The sequence below is a fragment of the Furipterus horrens genome, unplaced genomic scaffold (genome assembly GCF_987537825.1).
Source record: "Furipterus horrens unplaced genomic scaffold, mFurHor1.1.pri manual_scaffold_11, whole genome shotgun sequence".
Classification (NCBI taxonomy): Eukaryota; Metazoa; Chordata; class Mammalia; order Chiroptera; family Furipteridae; genus Furipterus; species Furipterus horrens.
In genome coordinates, this window is record NW_028327181.1 from 89608809 (window position 1) to 89634661 (window position 25853).

Sequence of the window (25853 nt, forward strand, 5' to 3'; positions counted from 1 at the left end):
GGAAGGAGGGGGCTAGGAAGGGACAGGGAGGGAAATAGTGGGAGCCCACCTCCTCACTGGTCAGCCCGATCCAGAGGGGCGAGCGCAGTCCTCGGGCAGCCTGTGTGAGGAAGGCCTGGGTGTAGGGGTCAGGCACGTATGCCAGGCTGGTGTTGCGGCTCTCACACAGCAAGAGGGCATCATGCCAGCTCAGTGGTTTCTGCAGCAGCCGGAAGGTGCCGTTGAGGTAGGAGAGCTCAGTGCCCGGGGCAGGGGGCGATGCTGCTGGGGACGGGCTCAGCAAGGGGTCTACAGGGAAGGGGACAGGGCTCAGGCAGGCTCTGCCTCCCTCACCCCATTCCCAGGCATTAGGCTGGGGGCACACCAGGCATCAGACAGAGTCCAGGTCTCCACTGGGTACAGGACTCGGCACAGCCAAACAGTTAAGTGTTAGCCACTGTTAGGATTAATGATCCATTCTTGCCAATGAACGCAGGAGCAAGCTAGCGCCTTCACCTATTCCTACCCCAGGAACCCTGGGCAGAGGAACCCACGTGTGGAGCTGCAGGTGCCTCAGACAGAACCTCAGGTGGCTGGACACCACGGATGCCTGGCGTCTACTTTTTCCCGGTCATCCTTTCACACCCTACACCTTCCTCCTGAGACCCCTCAGTGCTCACTGCCTTTCCCTGATTGGCACCTGGCCTTTCTGCCCGTGTTTCCCAAGCGGACACGGCGCGAGGTCAGGAGCCAGGCTTCACTCCTCCTGGCACAGCCCACAGCACCTAGCCCAGTGCTGGGGTTTCCGAATTCCCCACTGACACCTACCTGTGCCCTTCTGGCAGATGAAGCCATGTGTCTCCTCCGTGCAGCTCCGGTCATCCCAGCGGCCAGTGAAGTGGGTTGAGGGGCTGTGCAGGACCACCGCACAGCTGGTCTGGGGGAAGGGAGCTGCTCAGGGGAGCCCCAGCAGCTGCCTCCACCTTGTGCCACTGCCCCCAAAAGGCACTATCAGCAAAGAGGCTGGAAGAGGGGGAACCCGGGGAGTGAAGGCAGGCACCCACAGCAAGCTAGGGCAGTGGGGCAGAGGGTGGATGGCAAAGGGGAGTGGGGAGGGGCTTCCTCACCGGTATGTTGCCACTGGGAGCAGGGCTAGGGCCAGAGGGCTCCCCCGGCGCCCAGTTGGCATACAGCACAGGCTCTTGCTCCACCCACTGGAAGTCCCTCTGCGAGGCATGGAGGCCAATCCAAAGGTCAAAAGTCACATTGGGCAGGCTGGCTGTGATGAACGCTACGGTCCCCAGAAGAGAGAGTTATGAGCCAACTGGCAGCCCCCTGCTCAAGAGTGGCACTAGCCATTCTTGGGGACTGTGTCCGAGGACACTGGGGCCTCCCCAGGGGCAAGCCCTACCTTGCTCTAGGGGGTTTGCAATGGTGACCAGCTGGGCCTCTTGCTGTTCACAGGAGAACTGTGCCTCTGACCACTTCACCCGGTCCTGGGGGTCCTGGCCCTGGATTCGGAAACACTGGGGGAAGGGGGGGGGGTAGGTGTGATGTCCAGCTCCGCCTCCCTGTCCCAGAAACCCAGAAATGCCACTGCACACCCCCTCACAGCAGGCGCTGGGGGCTCTCAGAACCAGGATATCTGGGTCTCCTTGAGCAAGTCTCCAGCACCCTCTCCACCTGGCACAGCAGATCACATACACTTGCCACACTTTAGGGAAGTCTTAGTGGGAAGATTTCCTCGGGCCACCAAAAGCCCTGCGACCTAAGAGAACAGCCCCTGGGCCAAGCACTGGGAGGTTGGACAAGGTCCGACTCGCTTTCTGCTAAATACCTTTGGAAGTGTTTCTGAAATCTGTTATCTTGCCCTTTGAACATACATGATTATCTCTGGATACTTTTATCTTTATTTTTCATGATATATATTTTTTCTAAATTTTATTTTATTGTTGTTCAATTACAGGTGTCCCAATTTTTCCCCCCATTGCTCTCCCCTGCCCCACCCACACCCTCCCTCACCACCCGCTCCCACTGTCAATCCCCATCCTGTTGTCCATGTCCATGGGAAGATATACATATTTTTTTAAATCATTTTTTAGAGAGGGGGAAGGGAGAGAAACATCAATGTGCACGAGAAACAACGATCAGCTGCCTCTTGCACGGCCCTCAACCAGGGACCTGGCCCGCAACCCAGGCATGTGCCCTGACCGGGAATTGAACTGGCAACCTTTTGGTTCCCAGGCTGGTGCTCAACCCACTGAGCCATATCAGGCAGGGCTTAGCTTTATTTTTGAATGACCTTCGTGAGGGAGCAGGTTCTAACTTTTGTAATTTTATGTTTCTCTTTCCCACCTTCATTACTTCCATAAGGGCCAAAGAACCCCCTGTGTGCAAAATCTCTTATCAAGTGAAGACTCTTTCTTTGAAAATAAATGATTTACAGTAATTTTCTGCTCAGAGGCAGTGCAATCATGGAGAAAGAATAAGTATAAAATATATTCTGTTTTATACTAGGTGGAAGACATCATGAGAATACACTTTTGGAAAAATCTAATGAAATAAGAAAATGTTCAAAATACACACCTGACCAAAAAAAAAAAAAAACTGGTTATGAAATTGTGTTACTTAGTATGAACTCAATTATGTGGAAAAAGGTGGGAAGGGGAGCAACAAATACGGATAGTGGTGATCTCTGAAGAGTGTGAGTTTTATTTTCTTTCTGTCTTTTTCAGTTTTACTAATCCACCTGCCTACTTTTTTTTTTTTTAATAGAAAAGGTATAATACAGTACTCACTTGCATATTCTGAGAGGAAGAGCTCCAGGATACTAAGAGGCTGGCTGCCCTCCAATGTATGACAAAGATTTATGGATTATATGATCTAAATTTCCTTAATCTAATCCTCAGTCAGGCTGAGTGGTTTTACAATATCCTGCAAAGAAGCCTGGGCTGAAGCCCATGCTAACGAGGGCAGCACAAACAAGAAGGGAATGGTTGCCTTCTCTTCCTGGGATCTGCCTCTTCCAGCCACTTGTGAAGACAAGGAAAGTCTCATCAAAGGTCATCAATCAGCCCAGGATGCACATAACCACTTTTGGACAGAAATTCACACTCGTGAGGGAGAATAGTCCCCCCACGCCAAGGTTGAGGGTTTGAGCCCCGGTCACGGCACATACAAAAGCAACTGAGGAATGCATCAATAAGTGGAACAACAAATCGATGTTTCTCTCTCTCTCCCTCTCTAAAATCAATCAATAAATGAAAAACTTTAAAGAAGACAACATGTTTAGAAACATATCCATTCTAATTAATTTTATTGCCCCCAAATTTCCTATCTGCACAAAATACTTGAGAAGAAAATTTTCTAAGTGTTATTTTTTTTTAAATAACCTACTTGATCAGGTCTTCTGATTAGTTTATGAGGCAGAGTAGTTTAATATGGAGAAATTTACTAGCCAATTTTTTTTTTTAACTTTGTTAACTGGTGTAGAAGGACTGAAAAAAATGAAAAGAATGCCTTGGAAAGCCCAGCCAGCAATAGATGAACTTTTTTCACATCAATCTATTTGTTTTCTGTGAGACAACGGTCTAATCTGTGACAACCATTAAAAATCAGAATAACCAGAACTTCAAGACCTGTGAGTCATGAATCACAAAGTGTCAAACCAAGAACTTTTTGAATGATGAATATGTAACTATTGTGCTCTTTATAATTATTTAAATGTTAACAGTGATTATAACTGATAATTTTTGAGCACAACTTTTTCATACCACTAATATAGAGTTAAAAATTTAAAAACACTACATATAAATTTTTAGCTCATGCTTTGTATTTTGTTCTTGTGCATATTTTCATATATGTGACATTAGTCCCATTTGTATAAAGGTAAATACATTTTTTGTAGACACACACATATATAATGTACACACAAACTTTGTACATTCAATATTTTGTTTTGCTAATAGGAGTTCATTATCAAAATGCTGAACAACCACTAATCTAGAAAACTCACAAAACTATTTGGACAACCTTATTTACTGGCGGATCAGAAGGTGCTACTACATTGAGTCATTGTCCAAGGAGTCTAGCCCTGGCATTGGGGCCAAGAAGGAGAGGTTGGTGGGCAGAGGCAAGGGGCCACAATATTGATGTTGCCAAAAGGCCAGGACTCCTGAGGCTAGGCCTTCTCCAAGTCACATTATCTCCCCTGACTCCCTTGTGTGCCCCTCACCTCCTACCTTGTTGAGGAACTGGTTCCAGCCAGAGGGGCAGCCCCCCAGGACCGTGGGTGGCAGGTCGAGGGGCTGCGTCTTTCTGGTGCTGTTGCTGCGCTTGCAGACATAAGGCAAGGCTGTCAGACACCTCTGGTCCCCCCAGTCCTCTGCAGAAAGAGGAGGAGAGGAGAGTCACAGTTCAGGGCAGGGCTGGCAGCATCCTCATCTCATGGCCTGAGAGGAGGCTGGGCTGGGGCTCAGGACCCTGTGCCCAACTCTAAACTCCAGTTCTCTGTGGCTGCGGCACTGTGGGGACAGGCCCTCTCCTCTCTGGTCTAGACCTTCTTGAGTTGTGGGAAATAAGAAGATGAGAAGAGAGGGATGGCCCCTGCCCAGGCTCACGTTACTGCCCCCAACGTTGACCCTCTCCTGGGCTTCTGCACCCGCTCTGCCCCCACCTCGCCCTCACCTCGGCTGGCGGTCATGTACACGCACTTCTTATCCTTGCCAATGGGCCGGGGTTTGCCAGGTGCCCAGGAGATGAAGTTTATAATGGAACCATCTGTCCACCTGCAATGGCACCGAGCAGGGTGACTCCAGCACTGGCCCCAGACCTCGCTTCCCCCAAATGCAGCAAAGAAGGCCATGGGAAAGGGGGCAGGGACAGGCCCAAGGTCAGGAGCTCATCTGTAGACTGAGATGTAGAACTACTGTGCTTAGTGCAGCTGGGCGGGGGCAAGGACCTGGTGCCTCCAGGTAAGGCACAGCTCTCCCTGGGCACCGATGCCTCTAACTAGCAAAGTCCAAGAATCCTAGAGCAGGGCTCCAAGGACAACAGGGTGCTAATACCTGTAGGGTCCTGGCCGTTTCTGCCTGAGTGCATGGTAAGTGGGCCCCATACACAATGCAGTCCCTTCAGGACTGTCGTATGTTCTTGCCCATGGCCTTATTCCTGAGTTACTCTAGCTGCCATGACCTGGTGCCTGATAATGTGCTGGACGCCGTGCTAAGGACTTCACATACCTTATTTCTAATGCTCACAACAACCCTACCAAGCAGGCCTCATTATTCTCATACTCAGACAAGAAAATTGAGGCCCAGAACGGTTAAGTCACTTGCTCAAGGTCACACAGCCAGTGAAGGGCAGGCTTAAATTCAGATCCAGGTCTATCTACCTTCAGCCTGGGGTCGAGGCTAGCCACCCTCGCCAGTGCCCTCTCCCACACCTGCTGTCCCTGCCCTCGCCCTCCATTCCACCCCCACCCGTTACCTGAAGCGTCCATCATTCTCTGAGGTGTGCAGGCCGATCCACCAGTGTTGCTCCTGGCCCCGGAAGAACTAGGGAAGTCGGGTGGGCAGGTTAGTGTTGGCCAGGCCTCTTCTGCTGCTAGCCCTGCCCGGTTGCGTGCCCACCTCTCGGGTGCCCACTTCTCTCCCTGCCCGCTTGTATGCCCACCTTCTGCAGGTTGTGTCCCAGGAAGTCCAGCTCAGCCTGGCTGTGCACAGAGGCCAGCTCCGCCCGGAACCACGTGCAGATGCGCTGGGCCTGAGTCCACGTGGAGTGGTGCTCGAAGAACTTGTACTCAGCATCCTGGAAACGCAGCCATTCCCGCCGGCCTGCAGGGGCAACAGTGGCGTGGGAGTGGTGGCCAGGCTGCAGCTGCCTGCCCGGCCTCGGAGGGCAAGGTGGGTCCAGGGCAGGCAGGTGGGCCTGCAAGCCCACCCAACCCAGACTGACAGGGCTGTGGGTGCCCCATCTCTCAGCTGGAACCCCTAACACTCTTCTGTCCCGGCCAGGCCCTGTGCTAGAGGCAACGCCCTTTTCCCCACTCTGGACTGCTATGGGGGGGGGCCCCGCTGGAAAGGGGGCCTCACCTTGTGGGCTGACGTCAGGCTCCCGCACGTCTGCGCCTACAGGGACAATGTGGACAAAGACGCTGCAGGAAATGGGGATCCTCCCTTGGGTTCCCGGCCTCCTTCCTTTCACCCCATTCCCAGGCCCCCCAGAGCCACCCACTCAACCTCGAGGGATCTTGCAGATCCAGTCCAGCTGGGTCTCACACTGCAAGGCCACCCACTGCAGGGAGGCCAGGTCAAGCACCGCGCAGCCCCGGATGTCATCATCATCGTGCCGGCTCCGGTCAAAATTGTGGTAAGAGAACTGGAGACGGAAGTTAGAGTGGAAGAGGGTGCTGGGGCACGAGGTGCAGGCTAACCCCATCTCCAGAACAAACAAGGGCCCTGGCCTGCGCTGGGAACCCCCAAGCGGGGCTGGATGTCCTCACCTTCCTCCTTTCCTTTACCTGCCAGCCCAGGGTAGAGACCTCACCTCTGATAAATCGCACCCATCTCCAGAGTCTGTTCCACCCCAACAGACCACGCCCATGGCCAAGCCCCGCCCACCCGGGTCTCCTTACCCCCAGGCCGTCGCTCCAGCGCCAGCTCTGGCCCCCACTGGGGTCTCGACGGTTCAGGCCCATCCAGAACCAGTGCTGCTCGTGGATCTCGGGCTCAGATTCACTTCAGCACAACCCAGGGGTTGGGACAGAAGAGATTGGGGTGAGAGAAGTGTCAAACATGCCCCCTCCCCCTTGCGGCTCTGGTCTGGGCTGTCCTGAGGGCCTGGGGCCTCTCCATCTGGGCTTCAAGCTCACTAGGGGAAGGGGAGTGAGCGGGGAGACACTGAACCTGGTGCCCAGCTCATGGGGTGGCGGGTGGTCTGGCTCCCTTCCCTGGCTTCCCTGTGGGTTGGGTTTGCGCTGCTAGCAAGACCAAAGGCTTTCACTTGGAGGAGTTTAGAAGTGGACGGGGGTGGATACACCTGGGCTCTAGAATCAGGCCAACCTGGATTCCAGGCCTGGTTCACCCTCGCACCAGCTCCGTGACTTTGGGGAAATAACCCCACCTATCAGCCCACAGGGTCAATGATAATATCCACTTCCTAGGGCTGCTAAGAGGATTAAATGAGGATTAAATGTTGAGCCCAGTACCTGGTGCCTGGTGAGAAGCGATCAATATGAGCTATTATAATTACCAGTCAAATAATGTAATCATGTTTGCTGGGCGGAGATGTCCCTGCAATTACGATCTCAGGGAGCCAGAACCCACCTGGATTTTCCCCAGGGCTAAGGGGATTACAGGTGTGGTGTGCATGCCGCAGGATGCCCAGAGCCCACAGGACAGAGACGAGTCCTGGAGGGACCCCATGGGCAAATGCTCACTTTTGTAGCCTCTCTCCTCTTTCAGGAAAAGCTTTTTGTTGAGGAGTGTGGGTTATTACGGGATGGTGTAGGGTGGGAGGGGGAACATTTGACTGGGATCAGCTTGTACAAGGTATTGCAATAGAGAAGGAGGGTTGGGGAGCAGTTACTTGTGTAGAAGTTTGAGAATCTGGGGAGGCGGCTGTTGCTGGCTCTGTGACACTGGTGGGCAATCCCGGGTGTCCGATCCCAGGGAGACCTGGGCTACGTGAGGGGGACAGGATGGCCCTGGCACTAGCAGCAGATACAGAGGTCACTCCGAGCCCTCACACAGGCCTCACTGGAGTAGTTTTCCCCAGCCCTGCAAAGCCAAGGGCCACACACATGCACACAGGCCACTGCCACAGGCTCAGTACCCGAAGATCTTGTTAAGCATGTTGGCCACAAAGTGCTCCTCCTCGTAGCTGGCCAGGCTCAGCAGCCGGGCCCCCAACTCCTGGCAGGCGCCCTGGGCCTGGACCCAGCTCTTCTTGTCCTGCAGCCGCTCAGAGCTGAACACCTGCAGGAGCAGAGTCCAGCTGTCCGAGCTGTCCCCAGTGGCCCACTTCCCCAGCGGACACCTGCCCTCCCATGACAGCAGTGGGGAGCAGAGCTGAGAGGTCCAGGCTAGTTAAGACAAGTCTGCTCATCAGAGAATGAGCCCCAGGGGACAGCAGCTGAACAGGCAGCTCCTGCAGAACGCTGTTGCCCGGTCCCCTAAGTGGAGGCGAGATGTGAGCTCTTACCTCAGCAAAGCCACCGTTTGCTGTGGGCAAGTCCCTTCTACTCCCTGGACTTCAGTTTTTTTCATATAACAAAAGACCATGGACTACATCCATGGCTCCCAAACCAGCAAGGTTTAAAAATGCAGATTATCAGGCCCCGCACCAACCTACTGAATCCCCATCTCCATAGTGGCAGCCTGAAGACTTTATTTTTATCAAGCTCCCAGGAGAGCAGCCAGCCTGGCCCCCAACCAATGATCTGTGTGGTTTTGTCAATTCCACAAGTGTTTACTAAGCACCTACTATGTGTCAGGTCTCAGATTCCACTGACAAGAGTTTCACCAGAAATGCTCTCTGCCTGTTGTCCACTTGAGGAATGGTTTTCAGAGCGACTGGTTCATGGCTGGGTCCCCCCTGGACCTCCTCCTCAGGGTGAGCTGCCTCTTTGCTCTTCTCTCTCTCTCTCCCTCCCCCATGCCAACAGGTTGCCTACCTTATAGCAGTGCCGGAGTTTGGGGTCTGAGGCCCAGCCCTGGGGACAGGAACCAGTAAGGCTGGGTGTGGGGTCTGGCCCAGGCAGTTCAGGCGTCACCGGTGTGCCCAGGCTCTGCCGGCAGATGTAACGGGCCCAGAACGTGGTGCAGTTCTTCACCTCCCACAGGCCCATGGCACTGCCTGTGGCCAGGGCTACACAACCCCCGCGGCTGTACCCTGAAGGAGGGAGAAGGGACACCTTATGCCGAGGAGGATTCAAGGCTTGGCCCTCCCTCACATCCCCCTGGGGCACCACTACTGTCTTTGCACTTGGAACCAGCTTGGCCATCTCTGCAGAGACGGTCTGTGAGGTCGGGACCCAGGTGGGAGGAGGGGAATGGAGATAGAGTCCTAGCTCTGTGTTTACTCCTATGAGCTCTTAGGCAAGTTGCTTAACCTCTCTGAGCTTGTTTCATCACCTACTTCATCAGGTTATTAAAAGGTTTAAAAAAGATAATGAATGTGAAATGGTAATAACAATAGCAAGGACTTATATTGTGCTCACTATTCCAAGAGCTTTACATATATTAACCACTTAAGCCTCACATCAACCCTATGAGGAAAGTACCGATATACCCATTTGACAGGTGAGGAAACTGAGGCTCAAAGATGTGCCATTAATAAACAGGAGAGTCAGGATCCGACGCAGGTGGTTTGGCTCCAGATCCTGTTCTCCTAATGGCTTCTATGAATGATCAATTCACTGGGAAGCCCTGGCTCTTGGTCCTGGCAGGAGGACAGGTGCCCCAAGGAAGTCAAAGAAGGGGGCTGACAGAGTGCCGGGGAGGGGGCGCTCACCGGGCTGGTCCCGGTTCCAGTGGGTGTACATGACCTCATCCCCACTGAGCCAGCGGAAGGAGCCGGTGCTGTTGAGGTCCTGCAGGGCGGTCCAGAAGTACTCGCCGTCCCAATTATAGATGAGGCTGCTGACAAAGGCCTGCTCAAACCTGCGGGAAAGGGGCTGGTGAAGGCAGGCAGCCTACCTCCCACTACTCCCTGCGCCACAGGCCTGATGCTCTGCCCAGGAGCTTCGGGGCTGTCTGACCAGTAACTTGTCTAGCGAGTGGGGACCCCTAAGGACCCCGCAGCTGACACACAGTAACCCAGATGGCCCTCTACTGTCTGCCTTCCGTGCTTGGCTGAGAAGAAAGGAGAGAAAATCAGACACAGCCAAGGTCCCTCTTAGGCATCTAGCCCACACCTAGACCTGCTTGGGCGCCTGCCCAGGCCCACCCCACACTGGAGTCACTTAACAATCAGGAGTCCTTCTTGTGACAATATTAGAAAAAGGCCCTGGAGCCAGCTGACAGGATACTACCCCATCTGATGGAGGGCCACATTAGGGCAGGACATGGGTGAAGGCCAGTCTGGGCACCCACCCCCTCCTGTACCTGTTGGTGATGGGGACCAGCTGAGAGCCATAGTCAGCACACAGGCGCCGGGCCTCACTGTAGGTCACTTGGTCCTCTCCCAGCCAGTAGCAGGATGGGCTGTGCCACTTCCAACCCTGGCTCAAGAGAGTGGGCAACGGAGGGGTGTCTGTGGGGAGGGCATGCCCCTCTCCCCATAAATCCTGGGGTGGGGGGTTGCTATTAGTGGCATCACTGAATGTGCTGGAGGCTTGGGCACAGGACAGAGGGGACTTGTTTGACACCAGGCATGGCCCTCCCTGCGCGTATTCTGCACCTGTTGCCCCACGTTCCCCTTCCCACCATGACCGCCAATGGCCAGACCGGGGGTGGACGCACAGCCAAGGGTGGCGGCTCGAGGACAGTCAGAGGCCTGGCCTGTAGCCTGGTGTGGAAAGATAAGTGGCCCATCAGACTCCTCTCTTGAACATTTAACCAAGAGAAGCACTGGGAACATTGCCAGTTGGCTGAGACACCAGAGCCAAAATGCTGGGGAAGCTGCCAGGATGCGGAAGGGGCCGGGTGATCCTCAGGGGCCTGGAAAAGCTGAGCCGGAGGATGTGCCCGGCCTGGGGGTGTGGAGGGGAGCAGACTCTCAGCAAGGCGCTGCAGAGAGACCTTGGCTCCTGAGCAGGCTCTCCACCCCCCAGCCCTCCCACCCTATCCACCCCTTTCCCCTGGGCCCACCCTGAGGGGCTCTCTACTCCTGCCTTTCAGATGGGGAACTGAGGCTCGGAGAAGTTAGGAGACCTGATTTTGTACACAGACAGTACAAGGTGGAGCCAGGACCTGAACCCACACCACGAACGCTGTGCCTGTCCCCACCACAGCCTTGCTTCTCCTAAGGTGACTCCAGATGCCCGCCAGGGCCTTCGCCTCCAGCAGGCCTTCAAGTGGGAAGCCTTGGGGTGGGCTCGAGGTCGGGAGAGAGAAATGCGGCCCTCTGGGCGGGAGCCAGGGCAGAAGAGAAGCTGGTGCAGATGTCCGCTCATGCACATGTGTACATGCACACACACATGTGTGGGGGGAGGGGGATCCTGCATGCCCAGCAGGACTCGAAGACCCCTGGCTCTCCCGGGGTGTTAACCGAGACTACTTAGCATCCCCCACATATTTTGGGACAACCCTGGTGCTGGGGCAGTTAGCAGTAATTCCTCTCCACCCCCAACCCCCACCTTACCCAGGCCAGGTCAGGGCCCCTGGGCCACTCCCTGACCATGCTGGTCCCCCAGACTCTTCAGCTGGGCCCCCATTCGCTCTCTCCCTCCTCCCCACTAGAGGTCATGCCTGTTGTTGTTTCCTGCTCTCCCTCTGGGGTAGAGTTTTGGGTGCAGGTGGGGTGGGGAGTGGTAAGGAGGCTTAATCAAAAGGGAAACAGAGGAGCCAGACTGGCAAGGGACTGGCTGGGAGAGCATGGCCTGGGCAGATGGAGCTGCCAGGAGCCAAAACACCATAAACACTGCTTGGCTGGGGCCAGAGAGGGGGCCTGGGAGGCCGGAGGAGGAAGGTGGATTGATCACCCACGCTCACCCTCATTCACACACTCACGCCCCCACTCACTTATTCCCTCATTGGGTCCTAATCTGTTCCCTCCCTGAACATCGAACATCTGGTAGCCCTTAGGGCTGAGAGCACAAGGAGTGAGACCCCAGAATGGCCTCATGCCTCCAGAAGAGACAGACAGATAAGCACCCACTGCCTCGGATGGTGTGGTGCATGCCAGCAAAGGGTGACAGCTGGCCAGACTTGGGGTGCCCACTGCCACCTCTGGGAAGTGGCTTCCCCATGGAGAGGGGGCTCAGGGATATGAGTGGGGAGCTCTGCTTGCTCCAAATAGCCCCCCACCCCACCCATCCCTGGAAAGGGGCAGCCAGAAGGGTGTGCCGAGGAAAGGGGGGCTGCAGGGTTTCCACCCCCTCCCCTGGGACCCCTCTGGCTGGCCCCACCAGCACCCAGGTCCAGAAGCACCCTCACCTTCCGGCAGCCATGGTCCTCCTCAGGGGCCCCCTGGCTCAGCTGGCCTGCTTTCTTGCAGATGGACGGCAAGGACTGGTTACATGGGCTGTCATTCCAGCGACCCTCCTGGGGACACAGGGGGAGAGGGAGTCTCAGCCCTCCTCTCCCAAATCTCCCAAAACCTTCAGCAAACCAGGTTTCTAGACCTGACCCCTGCCTCTGCTTGCTGTGTGATTCTGAGCAAGAGGCTTGACCTCTCTGTGTTCCAGGCTCTAAAATGGGAGAGAGTGGTTAGTTCTATAAGCCTCACAGGGCTGATGAGAGCATACAGAGTAGATGCACAAATGCCTTAAGAGAAGGTCAACAGACATCATCTAAATGGGGCGGGGCACTCCTTTAGGTTATTTATAGCTCACTGGCAGGACAGGCAGATGAGATTCCCAGTTCTGCACGGTGACCAGCCAGTAACTGCAGAGCCAGGCTGAGCACAGACTGTGCGCCCAGACCTGGATCTTGGAGGATGGAGCTAAACAGGAATTCAGGCCTCAACCTCTCCTAATGCCTCGCCCTCCCCTGCCCTCTGCCTCCCAGCCAGTGGTTTGTCTGCCTTTAGATCCAGCCAGTGCTTGTGTATTCCGGCCCCCAAGAGAAGGCCTGGCACGTAGCAGACACTTAACAAATCATTGTTGATAAAATTTAAAACAGCAGCCCCTACTCTGGATGACTCTGTCTTTACAGTCCCTGGCACGGCTTGTGGTATCTCATGGGAGAGTGTCCTATCTGTCCTTGGAGTGGGTAGTCTCTCACAATCGCTTTGTCCCTTTTTTAAAGGGTTCTTTATCTCTGCTTGAAGTCTTGCATCAATTCCTCCACCAACCCACCCTGCCTCTGAGTCAAAGCCATGGCAAATAGTCATCACCCCCGAAGTTCAAGGAGACAGGACCCTGCACAGAGCAGTCTCGGTCTGGCCTGTGGAGCATGTCCACATAACGTGGGTTCTGATGCCACCTGCAGGCGGGGAACAGCAGCTGGCAGGAGACCAACATGGCTCCAGGCAACATCCTGAGGCTTTGTGAGAATTAATTCCTTTAATCCTCCCAATGACCCTCTGAGGTTGGCACTGTTAAGTGTTCCATGGACAGATGAGGAAATCGAGGTACAGAGAGGTTAAGTAATTTGCCCAAAGTGACCCAGCTAGTTGGGGAAAAAGGGGGAGTCAAACACTGGCAATCTTTCCATGTGGAAGGAGAGGGGTTGGGGGGAAGATGGGGTTTCTGAGAGGCACTGGGGTGGGGTTCCAGGCAGGCACAGATGGGAATGGGGTAGCACCAGAAGGCTGGGGTGTATTTGGGGCCCTGTGATAGGGAAAGGGGATTCTCACCGGTCCCCAGATGGTGACACAGTCCTCCAAGCTGTCCCGGAAGTTGTTAGGCTCAAAGGGGTGCCAGTGGGTGAAGCTCACAGTGCTCCCATCAGACCACTCAAAACTCATCTGCAGCTTCAAATCATTGAGGCCGATCCACAGCTCCTCCACCTCTGGGGGTGCAGCAGGAGAGAGGACGTGGAGAGGTCAGCCTTGACCACCAGCAGGGGCGGGAGGGATGGTCCCGAGCCTCCCGGGCAGGACTGGATGGGCATCGGGAGGCCCTGTCCTCTAGCCCAGACCGGCAGTGGACGACCAGCCCCTCACCTTGCTTGATCTGCTTGGTGATGAACTCCAGCTCGGCCATGCTGTGGATGCTGAGCAGGTCGCCCCCACCCCGCAGACACGCCTTCTTGGAGTCCTGCCAGCTGCGCTTCTCGGCTTGCAGGCGGTAGCAGTGGCCCTGGAAGGGCTGCCAGCTGGGCTCACACTCCACCTTCACATTGGCCCACACATCTGCAGAGACCCAAGGAACCAAGCTGCCCAACCTGGGCACCAGACCCACTGGGCATTGACACGGGCAAGGCCTCAAATTCATTGTCTCCCTAAACGCATCACGCATCAACCCTTCCTGCCAGAACAGGTCTAAATGCTGAATGACGATGAAAAGACAAAACCTTCCTGGCTGCTGGAGGCCCAGTGGCAGATTCCAACCAAGACAGGACAGCCCCTCTAGCTGGGGCTCTCAGAAAGAGATGGGCAATGATTCAGGACAGACCAGCCCTGGGAGCCACAGTTTCCTCTTCTGAAAATGGAGTTTCCTGCTCCACCTTAGCTCATGTCCACCTTGCTTAATAAACAAAATCAGCGTCATCATCTCAAATAACATCTACTGAATGTGGACTCGGTACTGGCCCTGGTGGTTCAGGATGAAGGCCGCACTGGGTGGGCAGCAGGTAAAGTCACTGCTCACTGGCTGGCATCCCTGGCTGGGATTTCTCCTAATGCTGCTCCCCTCACCCCAGCTCCTCTCCCTGCACCCCAGGGCTGACAAACGGATAGGTCCCAGGCCCTTCCGCACCCCCACTTCCTTGCATTTCAGGTTCACCCTCTGGGGTTCGGGGTCCAAGGGCAGCTAAGACAAACAAGCCCTTGGCAAGAGGAAATGAAATTTTACCAAACCTGGACACACAATGTCAGGCTTGGGCAGGATTCTGCCTGGCTGGGTGCGAAAGCATGTGCCCCCTTGAAGCATCACCCAACACTAGGATTCTGGGATCCACTCCATCCTAGGAGCTGCTCCAGGGTCCAGCCCAAGCAAGTGGGCAGGGCTGAAAGCCAGAGTGGATTCCTCCTGGGCTCTGGACCTGTCAATCCCCTCTGTTGGCCACTAAGCAAAGACCCAAGGCTGCTGCCCCAGACAGAACCAGAGTTTCGTGGGTGTTCAGACCCCCAGGGCCTGCTTTGGGCTGTAGGAGGAAGGGAGCTCAGGAAAGGTCGATGCTTTGGGGCACAGTGGTGCCTGCCTTTGAAATGGCATGCTCTGAGTGCTGAGGCCTGGAAGGCAGAGAGAAGGGGACTGGGATGAAAGAGGAAGGTCAAAAGGCAGAGAGAAATGCCTCCTGCAGAGAGTAGGCTGGGATGAAAGAGGAAGATAAAAGCCACAGATATCTGCAGGTTCTTGAGATGCCTCACAGGGGCCACACCTAGGAGCTCCAGGGGACAGAGGATTTGGTGAGGAGCATGTCCCTAGGGGGACCAGAGGGCTAGGCCTGCCCACACTGGCCCTCCTTCCTTCAGAAAGCAGCTTCTGGGAGACCTGGAACAGGTGTTAGAGGTGAAGTACCCTAGATGTGGGATGCCAAGGTTTCAAGGCTTTGCTCCCAGCCCCGAGCGGGGGGGTGGGGGGCAAAAGCTGACTGCCCTAATCAGTCTCAGTGTAATGGTCAGAAGCAGAACTTGCACTCTGTAAGCCCTTTACTTTCGGTGAGTTTGTGTTTTGTTATGTTTTTCTGGTTTTGCTGTATTTTACTTGGAAAAATTCCCTCTTCACCATTCCCAGGATCACTGGATTCCTGTAGGAGCCCCTGCAACCTATACTGACAGACTTAAAGGCCCCTTTGGGCCACTGAGGGGCAGAATCCCCAAAGCAGTGCCCCACCCATTGTCTCCCACCCCCAACTCCTCCTTGAGGCCCCTATGAATCACATATGCCAACAAGACACTCCCCTGGCTTGAAAACCTGTCCCCACCCAAACGTCACCCAGCACCAACTCTTTAGGGACTGGCTGCGACCTGCCTTTCCGAACTGTTCTCTTCACCACGCTCTCTAAGCCAGTGCTGCTAACACTGTACCTGCACAGGAGTCGCAGGTACTGGGTCTTGTGAAGTTCAGGTCTAATTCAGTGAATCTGGGGCAGGGCCTGAGACTCTGCATTTATAACAAGCTCCCAGGTGACACTGTGCTGCTGGTCTCAGGACCATACTTGAAGTAGTTACAAGTCTATATTGCAACCAGACAGACCACTCCCCAACCTTACAGCCGCTGGGTCTTCCATGCCTCCACACCTCCGCTCACACCTCTTTATGCCTTTTTAAACTTACAGTCAACTTGAAGGGCTCAAATCAAATGTCACTTCCATGACACCCTCTTTAACTCTAGGAAGTTTAATTAATTCCTCCTGTAACATTATTGCAAGTATCTTTATAACAGTACATAACTCAGGATATTCCAATTGTGCGTTCAGATGTCTGTCACCTCCAGCAGACTGTGACCTCCACAAGGACAAGGTAATTCCAGCATTTAACACAGTTCTCAGCAAATCCCCGAATGAATGAATTCATGGCACTTTCTGATTTGTTCAGACTTTAACTGAACCGTTAAGTCAGAACTGGGAGGATCAGTCACCTGTGCTAGGAGGCTGTGGCTGTGCTGTGATGAGCCCCACCCCCGCCTGCCGCACCCCCACCCGTGCAGGGACCAAGGCTCACTGGGAGGCTCTGGCTCTGCTGGGGCTTTGAGCTTCTTCTTGCACACGTAGGGCAGTGCGATGCTGCAGTCGCGGTTCTGCCAGCCGCCGGAGGACTCCGTGCGGATCACTCCACAGTTCTCCTCGCTTGGGTTGTCCGGCTGATCTGTGGGGAGGGCAGGGCGCCAGCACCCCAGGAGAGAGACTCACATCCCAGCCCCTGGAGCCCTCCTCTGAACCTCCTGCTCCCTCGGAAGCGGAAGCCCGCTGGAGACAGACGCCCAGCACTCCACTCAGCCCTACCTCCCTGAGCACACAGGGCCCCACCGCCTTCTCAGCTGTGGGCCCACATGCCCGGAGCTCTACTCAGCCACTGGCAGCAGCCCCACCCAGCTCCCCTGGCCAGGCTGCTGGTGCTCTGGGTACACGGGGCTGAAATCCAGTCCACTGCCCAGTCCTGTGCCCTAAGCATTAGTTTCTAATTCACACAAACGCCCTGCACGGGCCAGTGGTACCAATCCAGGAGGTGGAGGGAATCTGCCCCGCTCCCACCTCCACTTTGAGGGGACAGTGCCCACGGGGGTCCCCAGGCCGCCCTGTGCCCCGAACCCCGTGCCTCACCACTCTCCCAGTTGAGGTACTTGAGGGGCGAGTTGTCTGACCACTGCCAGCCTCCACTGGTGTCCAGGTCATTCAGGCCAATCCACAGTGTGGAACTGTAGCCAGTGAGGAGCCCTGCCAGCAAGGCGCAACGGTGAGAGCCGGCCGCCCACCCGCAGCCCGCCTACTCTTTGCCCCCAGCAATGCGGTCCTCATCCCCACAGGCAGAAAGGGCTGAGGGTCCTCCAAAGGCAGGAGCAGGGCTCCGGGTCCCGGTGCCCTGCCCTGTCCTCAGGTGGGTCAGACCCCGGTCAGCCCGCCAGCTCACCATTGATGTAGGTCTGCTCGTGGATCTCGGTGATGCTCAGCAGATCGGCCCCTTGCTGCTCACAGCTGGCCCAGGCCTCCCTCCACGACAGTGTGGACTGGAAGTTAAACTGGTAGCAGCTGTCGGTCAGCTGGTCCTTGTCCCAGAAGGTCTCACAGTCATTACCTGCCACCATGACAGCCAGACATGGGTCCCTCCCCAGTCCTCTGCTTCAGGGCCTCCGCAGAGATCCCCCCCAGAGCGTGGAGACCCCCACACAGCCTGCTCCACGTTGTGGGGGGGGGGCCTGAAAGGTCTGCCACCCGCACCCCCATGGGAGCTGCCCTGCTCTCACTCTTGATGGGGCAGAAGCCCCAGCGCTCATCCTTGCCGTAGTCCTGGGTGGTGGCACACCACAGGTGCCCGTCCTCGCGGCCCGTGCTGGTGCAGCTGTGGAACCACTGGTTGTCATACTTGAAGGGGATGGTGCAGGGCTTCCCGTGGGAGTTCCCCTGGATGGTGTAGACCTCTGCAAGGAAGGGAGCCAGGCCTTGGCATCGAGGTCCTCAAGGCGACCTCACCCTAGAACCCAGAGAGCCGGCTGGGCATGGGTCAGCGGAGGGGGGAGGGGCAGTGGCATCAGATGGTGGCTTTAAGGCTCCCTCTGCCATCAGATTGTCCCAGGAGCCTGGGAGAGGTCCTGCTGCTCATCCCACAAAGCTGGGAAGGGGTTCTCCAATGCCTCTGATGGCTGTGCAGACTCCAGCTGGGTGAGGGGGCCTCCAGGTCACCCCCAGAGGTCTGACCCTGGATTAATCCCTACACAGCTCCCCAGCCTGGGCGCTGCACTGTGCAACCTTCCTCCCCAGATTCCACCTTGGATCCCAGGGTGGCTTCTAGGAAAAGCACCCCTGGGATGGAGCAGTCCCTGGGGGTTACCCTGGGATTTCCCTGGGGAGTAGGTCTAGGGAAAGAAATTTTACATTATACACTTTTGTACTGTTTGAGGCCTTTACAAGTGTGTATTCATGTAATTTAAAAAAAAATAAATGAAAGGCTTTGAAGTTAATTTTCTTGTTCAAAAATGCTTCCCATCTCAATTAACAATGTGACTGCCAATGATCTGCAGAGGACAAAGGCCTTGGCACCCCAAAGTCTGTCCTTCCGTGGCTCTAGTCCCCCCCGACACTGTCCCCTGCAAGCAGTCTCTTACCATAGTAGGGCCGAGCACACAGATCCTCTTCGCTGCCATAGATGCGCCACGGGCCACTGCGGGTTTGGTCGCCCCGCTCAGGGGTGCCAGTCTTCGATGTGTTGCTGGCACGGGCCCCCAGGAGCAGGCTCAGCTGGTCACCCAGCGTGCGGCAGTGCCAGCGAAGATTCATGGCCTCCCGGTCACATTCGTACATGCCCAGGGAGGCTGTGGTGTTGGTGCCCGGCCAGCCTGTGCCCAGGCACTGCATGGTACCCAGGTTGAAGAGCCGGTTCCGGGAGACCCACTTCCAACGCTGGGCAGGAAGGCTCTTACTGCAGCGTGGGGAGACCCTGACTTGCCCACCCTGGGCCTCCAGGCAGCCCTCCAGTCCGTAGCTGAAGATGAGGAAGACATTGGGTTCTAGAAAGGAAGGCAGGAGATGAAGCCATCATTGGGGCTCTCCTGGTTAGCCCTCGATGACCAGTGCCACCTACAGACAGACTTGGACCGTAAGTCTGGGGCTGGGTCTCAGCCCTCTGTCCCGCCCGAAAAGCAAACCCAATTCCACATGGCACATGGGTACCATATACCTTCCTGATGATTTTAGGAGAGGTGCAGGCACTCCCATCACATACCTTACAGCCTTTATCCCAAACCTGTTACAGAGCAGTTTTCGGTCCAAGTGCCCCGGCCTGCAGTAACTTTGTCTCGCTCTTCCCCCTGGTTCCTCGGCTTTACTGGCTCCATCCTTTCTTCCCATTGAGAATCTCCCCAAACCATTCACCACACCTCATACCCAACCACTCACATCCCCATAACCATTTCACTCCTATTTTCCAGACAACATTTAGCTCTCTGGATTCTGCATCTTCTCACCCACCACCTCACCGTGGAAATACTCTGTGGGAGAGTGAAATCCAACCTGCCCCCCAACACACCCACTTTACAGATTAAGAAATCAAGACTGAAGTTGATAGGAAGTACACTAGTGGCTGCCTGGGGCTGGGCTGAGGGGATGGGGACGGGGAGCGGCTGCTAAGAGACAGGGTTTCTTTGGGGTGATGTTCTCAAATTAGATGGTTGTGATAGTTGTATGACTCTGAATATACTAAAACCCCATTAACTGCACAATTTAATGGGTTTTATGATATGTGAGTTACATCTCAAAGCTGTTATATCTTAAAGCTATTGTTGCATTTTAAAGGGAAAGAGAGAGAAAGAGAGAAATGAAGAAACTTGAGAAGAGTTTAAGGACAGGAAGTGATCTAGTCATGGTATCTCACAGCCAGTAAGCAAATCCAGTCTCTCTGGCATCCACGGTTCACCACCTCCCCTGACCCTCTTGTTCCCCAACTTAGTACAAAACACACACACACGGCACATCCCAGCCTCCATTAACCACTAGCTCCTCCGGAAAATTTTCATGCCTTGAAATCATGATCTGACTGCTAGGGTTCAAATTCCAGCTCTGCCACTTAATATGTCACTTAGGCAAGTTGCTTAATTGCTCTCTGACCCAGTTTCCTCATCATAAGACTGTTGTAAAGGGCTCTGGCCACTGTGGCTCAGTTGGAGTGTCATCCTATAAACCAAAAGGCCACAGGTTCGATACCTGGTCAGGGCACATGCCTGGGTTGCAGGTTCAGTACCTGGTTGGGGCGTGTACAAGAGGCAACCAATCAATGTTTCTGTCTCACATCAATGTTTCCCTCCCTTCTCCTCTCTCTAAAAATCAACTTACAAACGTTTAAAAAGTCTGTTGTAAAGGTTAAATGAGATACTATTGTAAAGTGTTTGGCACAGGGGCTGGCACACAGCTGATCTTCAATCAAGGAACCAGGATGACGTGAAGCCAGGACGACTAAACCAGGATGATGCACACGGGACCATCACTTGCCTCATCAGAATGGGCTGTGCTCCTCTACGCGTAGAGAACTTTGCAACCCCCTTGATCACTTTATTCCACATTCCCTCTCTCTTCTTATAAAAAACCTCTGCCTGCACTGAGATGTTAAGATGGGCTTTGAGATAAGAATCCTCCATCTTCTCAGATTGCTGGCATCTGAATAAATCACTTTCCTTTTCACCAGCACCTGTCTCGCGAGTTTGGCGGCAAGCAGCAGGACCTGCGTTCCGTTACACTACCTATGTTTGTTATTATTATCACTGTTGTTTTGTTTATTATTGGTTCATGTTAGATGTAAAGAATCTGCCTAAAGGGTGGCAAAAATATTTGACCCAAGCCACAGGCTGGTCAGCGCTGAAATTTGGTCCCAGGCTTCTGAGTCAAACCCAAGCTCCTTCTGTTCTTCCATGCTGGCCTCCTCTTCCCTCTCTAGGCCATTCTCCATGGTCAGCCAGGATGATCTTTTAAAGAGGTAAATAAGTTCTAAAATCCTTTTTAAAATAACATTGGAGTGTTGAAGACGATAAAGAAAACAAGGATGAATTTCGTGGACCAATAATGAGTAAAAAAATCAAACTGAAAGTCACGTCACAGTGACATTTATCTGATATTTTGTTCAGTACCTGAGCCTAGTATTGGACTATGGGTCACTTTTCCCCACTGCCTGCATGTCTAGTAATTTTTATTATAAACAGGACATTGTAAATAACGTTGTAAGGAGTCTGGAGTCTTTTATTCTATATGGGAACTTGTGGAGGGCATGTTTCAGGGAGCCTGGACTTATCTTCCTAAGAAAAATGTTGAGTTTTGTTCTGGCAGGCAGTTAAATTACTGGTGAACCATCTTGACCCCACAGTGCTTGGTTTTAGGCTTTGCTTGGGTGTGGTTGTTTTGGTTTTGTCTTTAGTTTTAGGGTGTGGCCCTTAGCCTTGGATTTAATCATAAGGTGAGGCCCTTCTGGAGTTTCAAAGGAAAACCTTAGGCAATTACTAAGCGCCTCTAACTTGGCAGAACTTGAATTCCAAACTGTTTCCTCGACACCAAGCAGCAATAAAAACCTCTGCTTCCCCGCTGCTGTTTCTTCCCGGGCTCCTTAAAGCCCCACAGTTTAAACTGCCCATGCACCGTTTAGCAGTTGCCAAGAACTTAAGAACTTGTAGGGGACATCTCTATGGCTCCTTCCTCTCCAGAATTTTCCCTCTTGATTTTTAGCTTTCCTGGTAGCCTCAAACTCTGACCAGTAAAACTGCACCTTTCTGTTTGAACTCTTCCGTGGACAAAAAAAAAGGGGGCGGTGGGGTTCTGGGAAAGTAACTTCACAGGGTGATCTGATCATAAATTCCTAATTGGGCAGGTCAGGGAGGGTAGTCATACCCCAGGCAAATAACTGCTTTAGTAAAAGGCTTTTCTTTGCCTTAAGCAAGCCCTGCCCACTGTTTCTGTGTTTGTAGTTAACACACCTTCAGATCTCCCTTGGGAGAGCACAGAATCTTATTAACTATCCCATAATCCAATCCCGCCTTGCTTTCTCCCCTCTTCCTGTAATCCTCCTTATATTCCCTCCTTAATTCCAAATGCATAAAAGCAGCAGCAAACTGTCATTTCTTGGAAGTACTTTTCTCAGGCTTGAGAGCTTGCTTCCAGGTGTCTCCTCTGTTTAGCACAAATAATTTTTTACAACAATCCTGTACGGGTTTGGACATTCTTACATTGTCACCTCCTAAGGGGTGGTCCTCTCATGGGGAAAAACCACTTCACTGGGTCATTCACCTCATCTGCTCCATTACTTTCAAAGACTGTTTCCTCCCCAGCATCCAGCTGCCTTGGGTTGCTCTCTGACCATTGTTTTTTTTTTTTTTATATATTTTATCCTTAGTCTGTAAGTACTCTTGGCAAGAGTTAGACTATGTCGACATAAGAATCTCCAAAACTGTAGAGAATTTTTATGAGTTTATCTGAGCCAAACTGACAACTGCTGGGAAGCAAAATCTCAAGGGATCGAGAAAATGCTGCAGAGAAGGGCAGTTTTGCAGCTTATTTTATACATTAGGATCAGAGAAGACCCTATCCAGAGGGTTTCGTGAAATTCACTGGTGGTAGATTAAGGGGGCGGGAGAAAGCAAAGGAGAGGGGAACCTCTGAGATTGGGTAAAGAGTAGAACAGACACATACTTCTTTTACACTGGTGGGTAGAGGACAGTTAACAATGAACATCCACAGCACAGAGAGATGGGGGGCGGGCAGCAAGATAAAAATAATGGTGGTCTCGCATGGCAGTTGCGGTCTGAGGGGTCTGGGCAAGGAGATTACTCTGACATTTCAAAGGTGTATGATTTTAGCCACAAAGACAACGACTAAGGCAAAGATTGACCCTTGTCAAGGACTGGATGTGACTTCCTGCCATGACCAGCTTTTAGTTAAGAATGTTTATGTTCAGACCCTCGTGTGTGGTTCCTTTCTGATTCCCTTGAGCTCCTCGGGGTTAGTATGTAGCCCCTTTCATACAAGCTATCCTGCCATTTCCAGAACTCATGGTCTGACATGTTTTTGTTTATTTTCCGTCGCCCTTCTTGTTCAGAAACTCCTGAGGACTTTCTCTGTCTTTGCTACTGGATCCCCGGTACCCACAGCTCTGCCTGACACCATCGTGCTGAATAAATACTGAATGAACAAACAAATGAACCTCATGCCTCAAAACCACAGCCAACCAGTCTATCTTTCTGCTTCATGTCCCAGCTGTCAGATTAATTTTCCTAAAACAGAGTGCTCACAGCTCCTTTCACTGAGTGCTCAAAATACCCCAGCAGGAAGGCTTGCAGGACAGGGACACTGGTCACTCTATTCTTCAACAGCACCAGGCTGGGGGGTCCTCTCTGGGCAAAACACAGGTGACTTCCTGAGGGTCTTTAGGGCGACTGCCACAGCTACGCATCCCTCCTCGGGGCCCCTCCCCTCAACTGGTTCCTTCCCTTCCAGCCACCCTCCAAGGGCCATAAACTGGCCACAGGACCTGACCCAGGCCTTCCCGAGCCTCCTCTAGGGTCTGGGTATTTGGTTCTCAGAAACTCCACTTCAGCGAAGACAGTTGGAACAGAAAGTGGCCCTCGGCAGGAGGTAGGCAAAGGGCCTGGGACCGGAAAAGAGAGAAAACAGTGCTTGCTTTAAAAGTAGATGCTTCTCAGAGATGGAACTGGACAGTACAGTCCAAAATGTCACAAGAGCCACCTGCAGCCCTGGGGGACAGTGTCATCCCCACCTCCTCAACCAGAAAACCCGCACATGGGCCACAGCAAGTCCAGCCAGGCTGTGCAGTTGTAATAAATGGCAAATGAAGGGTCTGAAAGGGACCCATGTCGGTCAGGAGAGGCAATCCCAGCATCAGGCCACCTTCCCCTCACTTGACAGATGAGAAAACTGCAGCCCATAGAGGGAGAGAGATTAGGATGCCCAATCTCAGTACCTCAGTTGCCTCCTCTGTCACATAAATCATGGCTGCAAGTCCCCTCCCTCCTGTGACATTCTGGGTACAAATCCACATATCTTCCTGGGGGGCCCGCTATGAGCACAGGCAACGCTGGGGCCACAAGCAAACACACAGCACTGTCCTGGTTAGAGAACAGTGGGTTTGGACAGAGCAGGACCCAAGGGCAAAGAAGCCCTTTAAAATCCAGGTGTCTGGGGGACACTGGAGGGGGCTGCGCCTTCCAAGGGCAGACAGACTCCCTGAAGACACCGAGGATCCGGAGGAGGCAGAAGGTGAGGAACGCAGGTCAGGAAACTGCCTGGGCAGCCCATGAGATAAGGGTGAGGAATTTGGGAGCAGAAGGGAGGTCACAGGGGAGGTGAAGAGCAAAGGGGAGGCTGAGGGGAATTCTTGGAGGTGGGGGTCCCAGGGGCTCTGCGAGAGCGTTTTCCACCCCAAACTGAGAGGGGGCTGTTTCTCCCGCGCCCTAAGGAAGAAGAGAGCTTTGGTTGAGCTCAGTCCACTAATGGGAAAGGGAAGGGAATGGAGGCATTTTGAGATTTGACTGTTTTTGCATCCACGCCCTCAGCAAACCCACAGGTGCAGCAGAGAGGGCTCAAGGTAGGGAGGCCTGTGCCCCCATCCTGAAAAGGCCCCTTCCTGTCTCACCCCACCCCCCTGCCCTCGGGCCTCATTTCACATGCCTGAAAGCACAATGCCCCTTGCTAGGACCTAGGCATGGTCCTCACCAAGAACAATGACAACCTCTTGCATTCTGTTGGCAGCCACACCATGCCTAGCAAAGTAAGTGAATCCGCGAATGAAGCCAGGCAGGAAACTGTGCATTAGGCACCAACTTGCTATCATTCATTCATTCACTCAACAAACCTTTACTGAGAATTTCATAGGTGCCAGGCTGGCATGGGGCCAAGTATAGCAGCATAGACATAATCCAGCCCCTATCACCACATGGTTTGGTAGGCGCTGGGCTCCGCATGGGAGATACGAAGACAGAATCCTTGATCACCTCCTGGACGGCTCATAGTCTCTGGCCTTTGTTTTGTCTGCCCAGCAAATGTCCGTTATTATTTATAGAGACTTTTCCTGCATCTCTGGCTATATGGGTGGGTGTAAAGCTCACTTAGCCAGTTAAGAGTATCCACCTCCCTGGCCAGTGATCGGAGTCCTCCCTTGAAATACATGAAGTTTTCTCTCTCCGTCGAGATTGTTAGAACTGGGGCTGCCAGTGGCCTTGTTTCCTACCATGAGAAGACCTTTCTGCTACAGGCAAGGATGGGCACAATATAGGGAGACACAGAGCTGAGATGGAAGGAGAGGAAGTGACTCCTAGTGGTGCTGACCAGCCAGCCCGGTCCCCAAGCTCCTCAGGCTCTTCCCTGGCTTTGATCATTTGCAGCCACATTCCCGTTTATTTTGCTGGCTTGTTTGCATTGGGTTCTGTCCTTGTAACCAGAAGAATCCTGATAAACACACAACCCCATGTCCCGAAGCCAGAACCTTTCTCCCAGTCCGGAACACTGGGTCATTTTCCTTACTCCCCTGGAGGCCAGCGTTCCAGGATCCCCTCTGACCATTAGACCCCTTACAAGCTTCCCTGGCCTGCTGCAGCCTCTGGGCCCTACCCCGACTTCCTCATCACCCTTCCAGAGCTCCCCCAGAGGCTTTCTCAATCACATGGATAACAAGCACTTGTGAAGCACTGCGCTACAAGGAAATCAGACCTTGACGAAACTGGAGAGGCCGGACTCACAAAGCCATCCATGAAAAAGTTGCAAGCAACACATCAAGTGTGCAAAACAAAAAGTCAGCGCTGATTTATACTGCATGGCTGGGGGTGCTGGCGTTGGCTAGAAATGGGTTTTCCAGGTAACTGAAGTGTGACAGGAATCTTTTGGATTTGTAGCCCATTACTTCCTTGCTTCTCAGACATCCAGGTCACCATCCTGGAAATGTGTTCCTGTGTTCAGAGG

The 25853-nt window shown here is 53.6% G+C and overlaps 1 protein-coding gene across 1 annotated transcript in view; it reads right to left on the bottom strand.

Moving 5' to 3' along the window:
- Nucleotides 1-25853, bottom strand: part of MRC2 (mannose receptor C-type 2) — a 54129-nt gene that overhangs the window by 3226 nt on the left and 25050 nt on the right. Inside the window, exons 2-24 of the mRNA XM_090291072.1 lie at nucleotides 18512-18913; nucleotides 17654-17827; nucleotides 17320-17484; nucleotides 17013-17126; nucleotides 16414-16557; nucleotides 13750-13938; nucleotides 13441-13595; nucleotides 12078-12185; nucleotides 10086-10201; nucleotides 9493-9641; nucleotides 8654-8871; nucleotides 7813-7955; nucleotides 6614-6716; nucleotides 6219-6357; nucleotides 6072-6107; nucleotides 5653-5813; nucleotides 5467-5534; nucleotides 4666-4766; nucleotides 4221-4363; nucleotides 1391-1505; nucleotides 1107-1270; nucleotides 808-916; nucleotides 50-288 (exon numbers count right to left, since the gene is read on the bottom strand). Of these exons, the coding sequence (XP_090147198.1) occupies nucleotides 50-288; nucleotides 808-916; nucleotides 1107-1270; nucleotides 1391-1505; nucleotides 4221-4363; nucleotides 4666-4766; nucleotides 5467-5534; nucleotides 5653-5813; nucleotides 6072-6107; nucleotides 6219-6357; nucleotides 6614-6716; nucleotides 7813-7955; nucleotides 8654-8871; nucleotides 9493-9641; nucleotides 10086-10201; nucleotides 12078-12185; nucleotides 13441-13595; nucleotides 13750-13938; nucleotides 16414-16557; nucleotides 17013-17126; nucleotides 17320-17484; nucleotides 17654-17827; nucleotides 18512-18913 (3455 nt within the window). The remainder of the gene's footprint in view (nucleotides 1-49; nucleotides 289-807; nucleotides 917-1106; nucleotides 1271-1390; nucleotides 1506-4220; nucleotides 4364-4665; nucleotides 4767-5466; nucleotides 5535-5652; nucleotides 5814-6071; nucleotides 6108-6218; nucleotides 6358-6613; nucleotides 6717-7812; nucleotides 7956-8653; nucleotides 8872-9492; nucleotides 9642-10085; nucleotides 10202-12077; nucleotides 12186-13440; nucleotides 13596-13749; nucleotides 13939-16413; nucleotides 16558-17012; nucleotides 17127-17319; nucleotides 17485-17653; nucleotides 17828-18511; nucleotides 18914-25853) is intronic.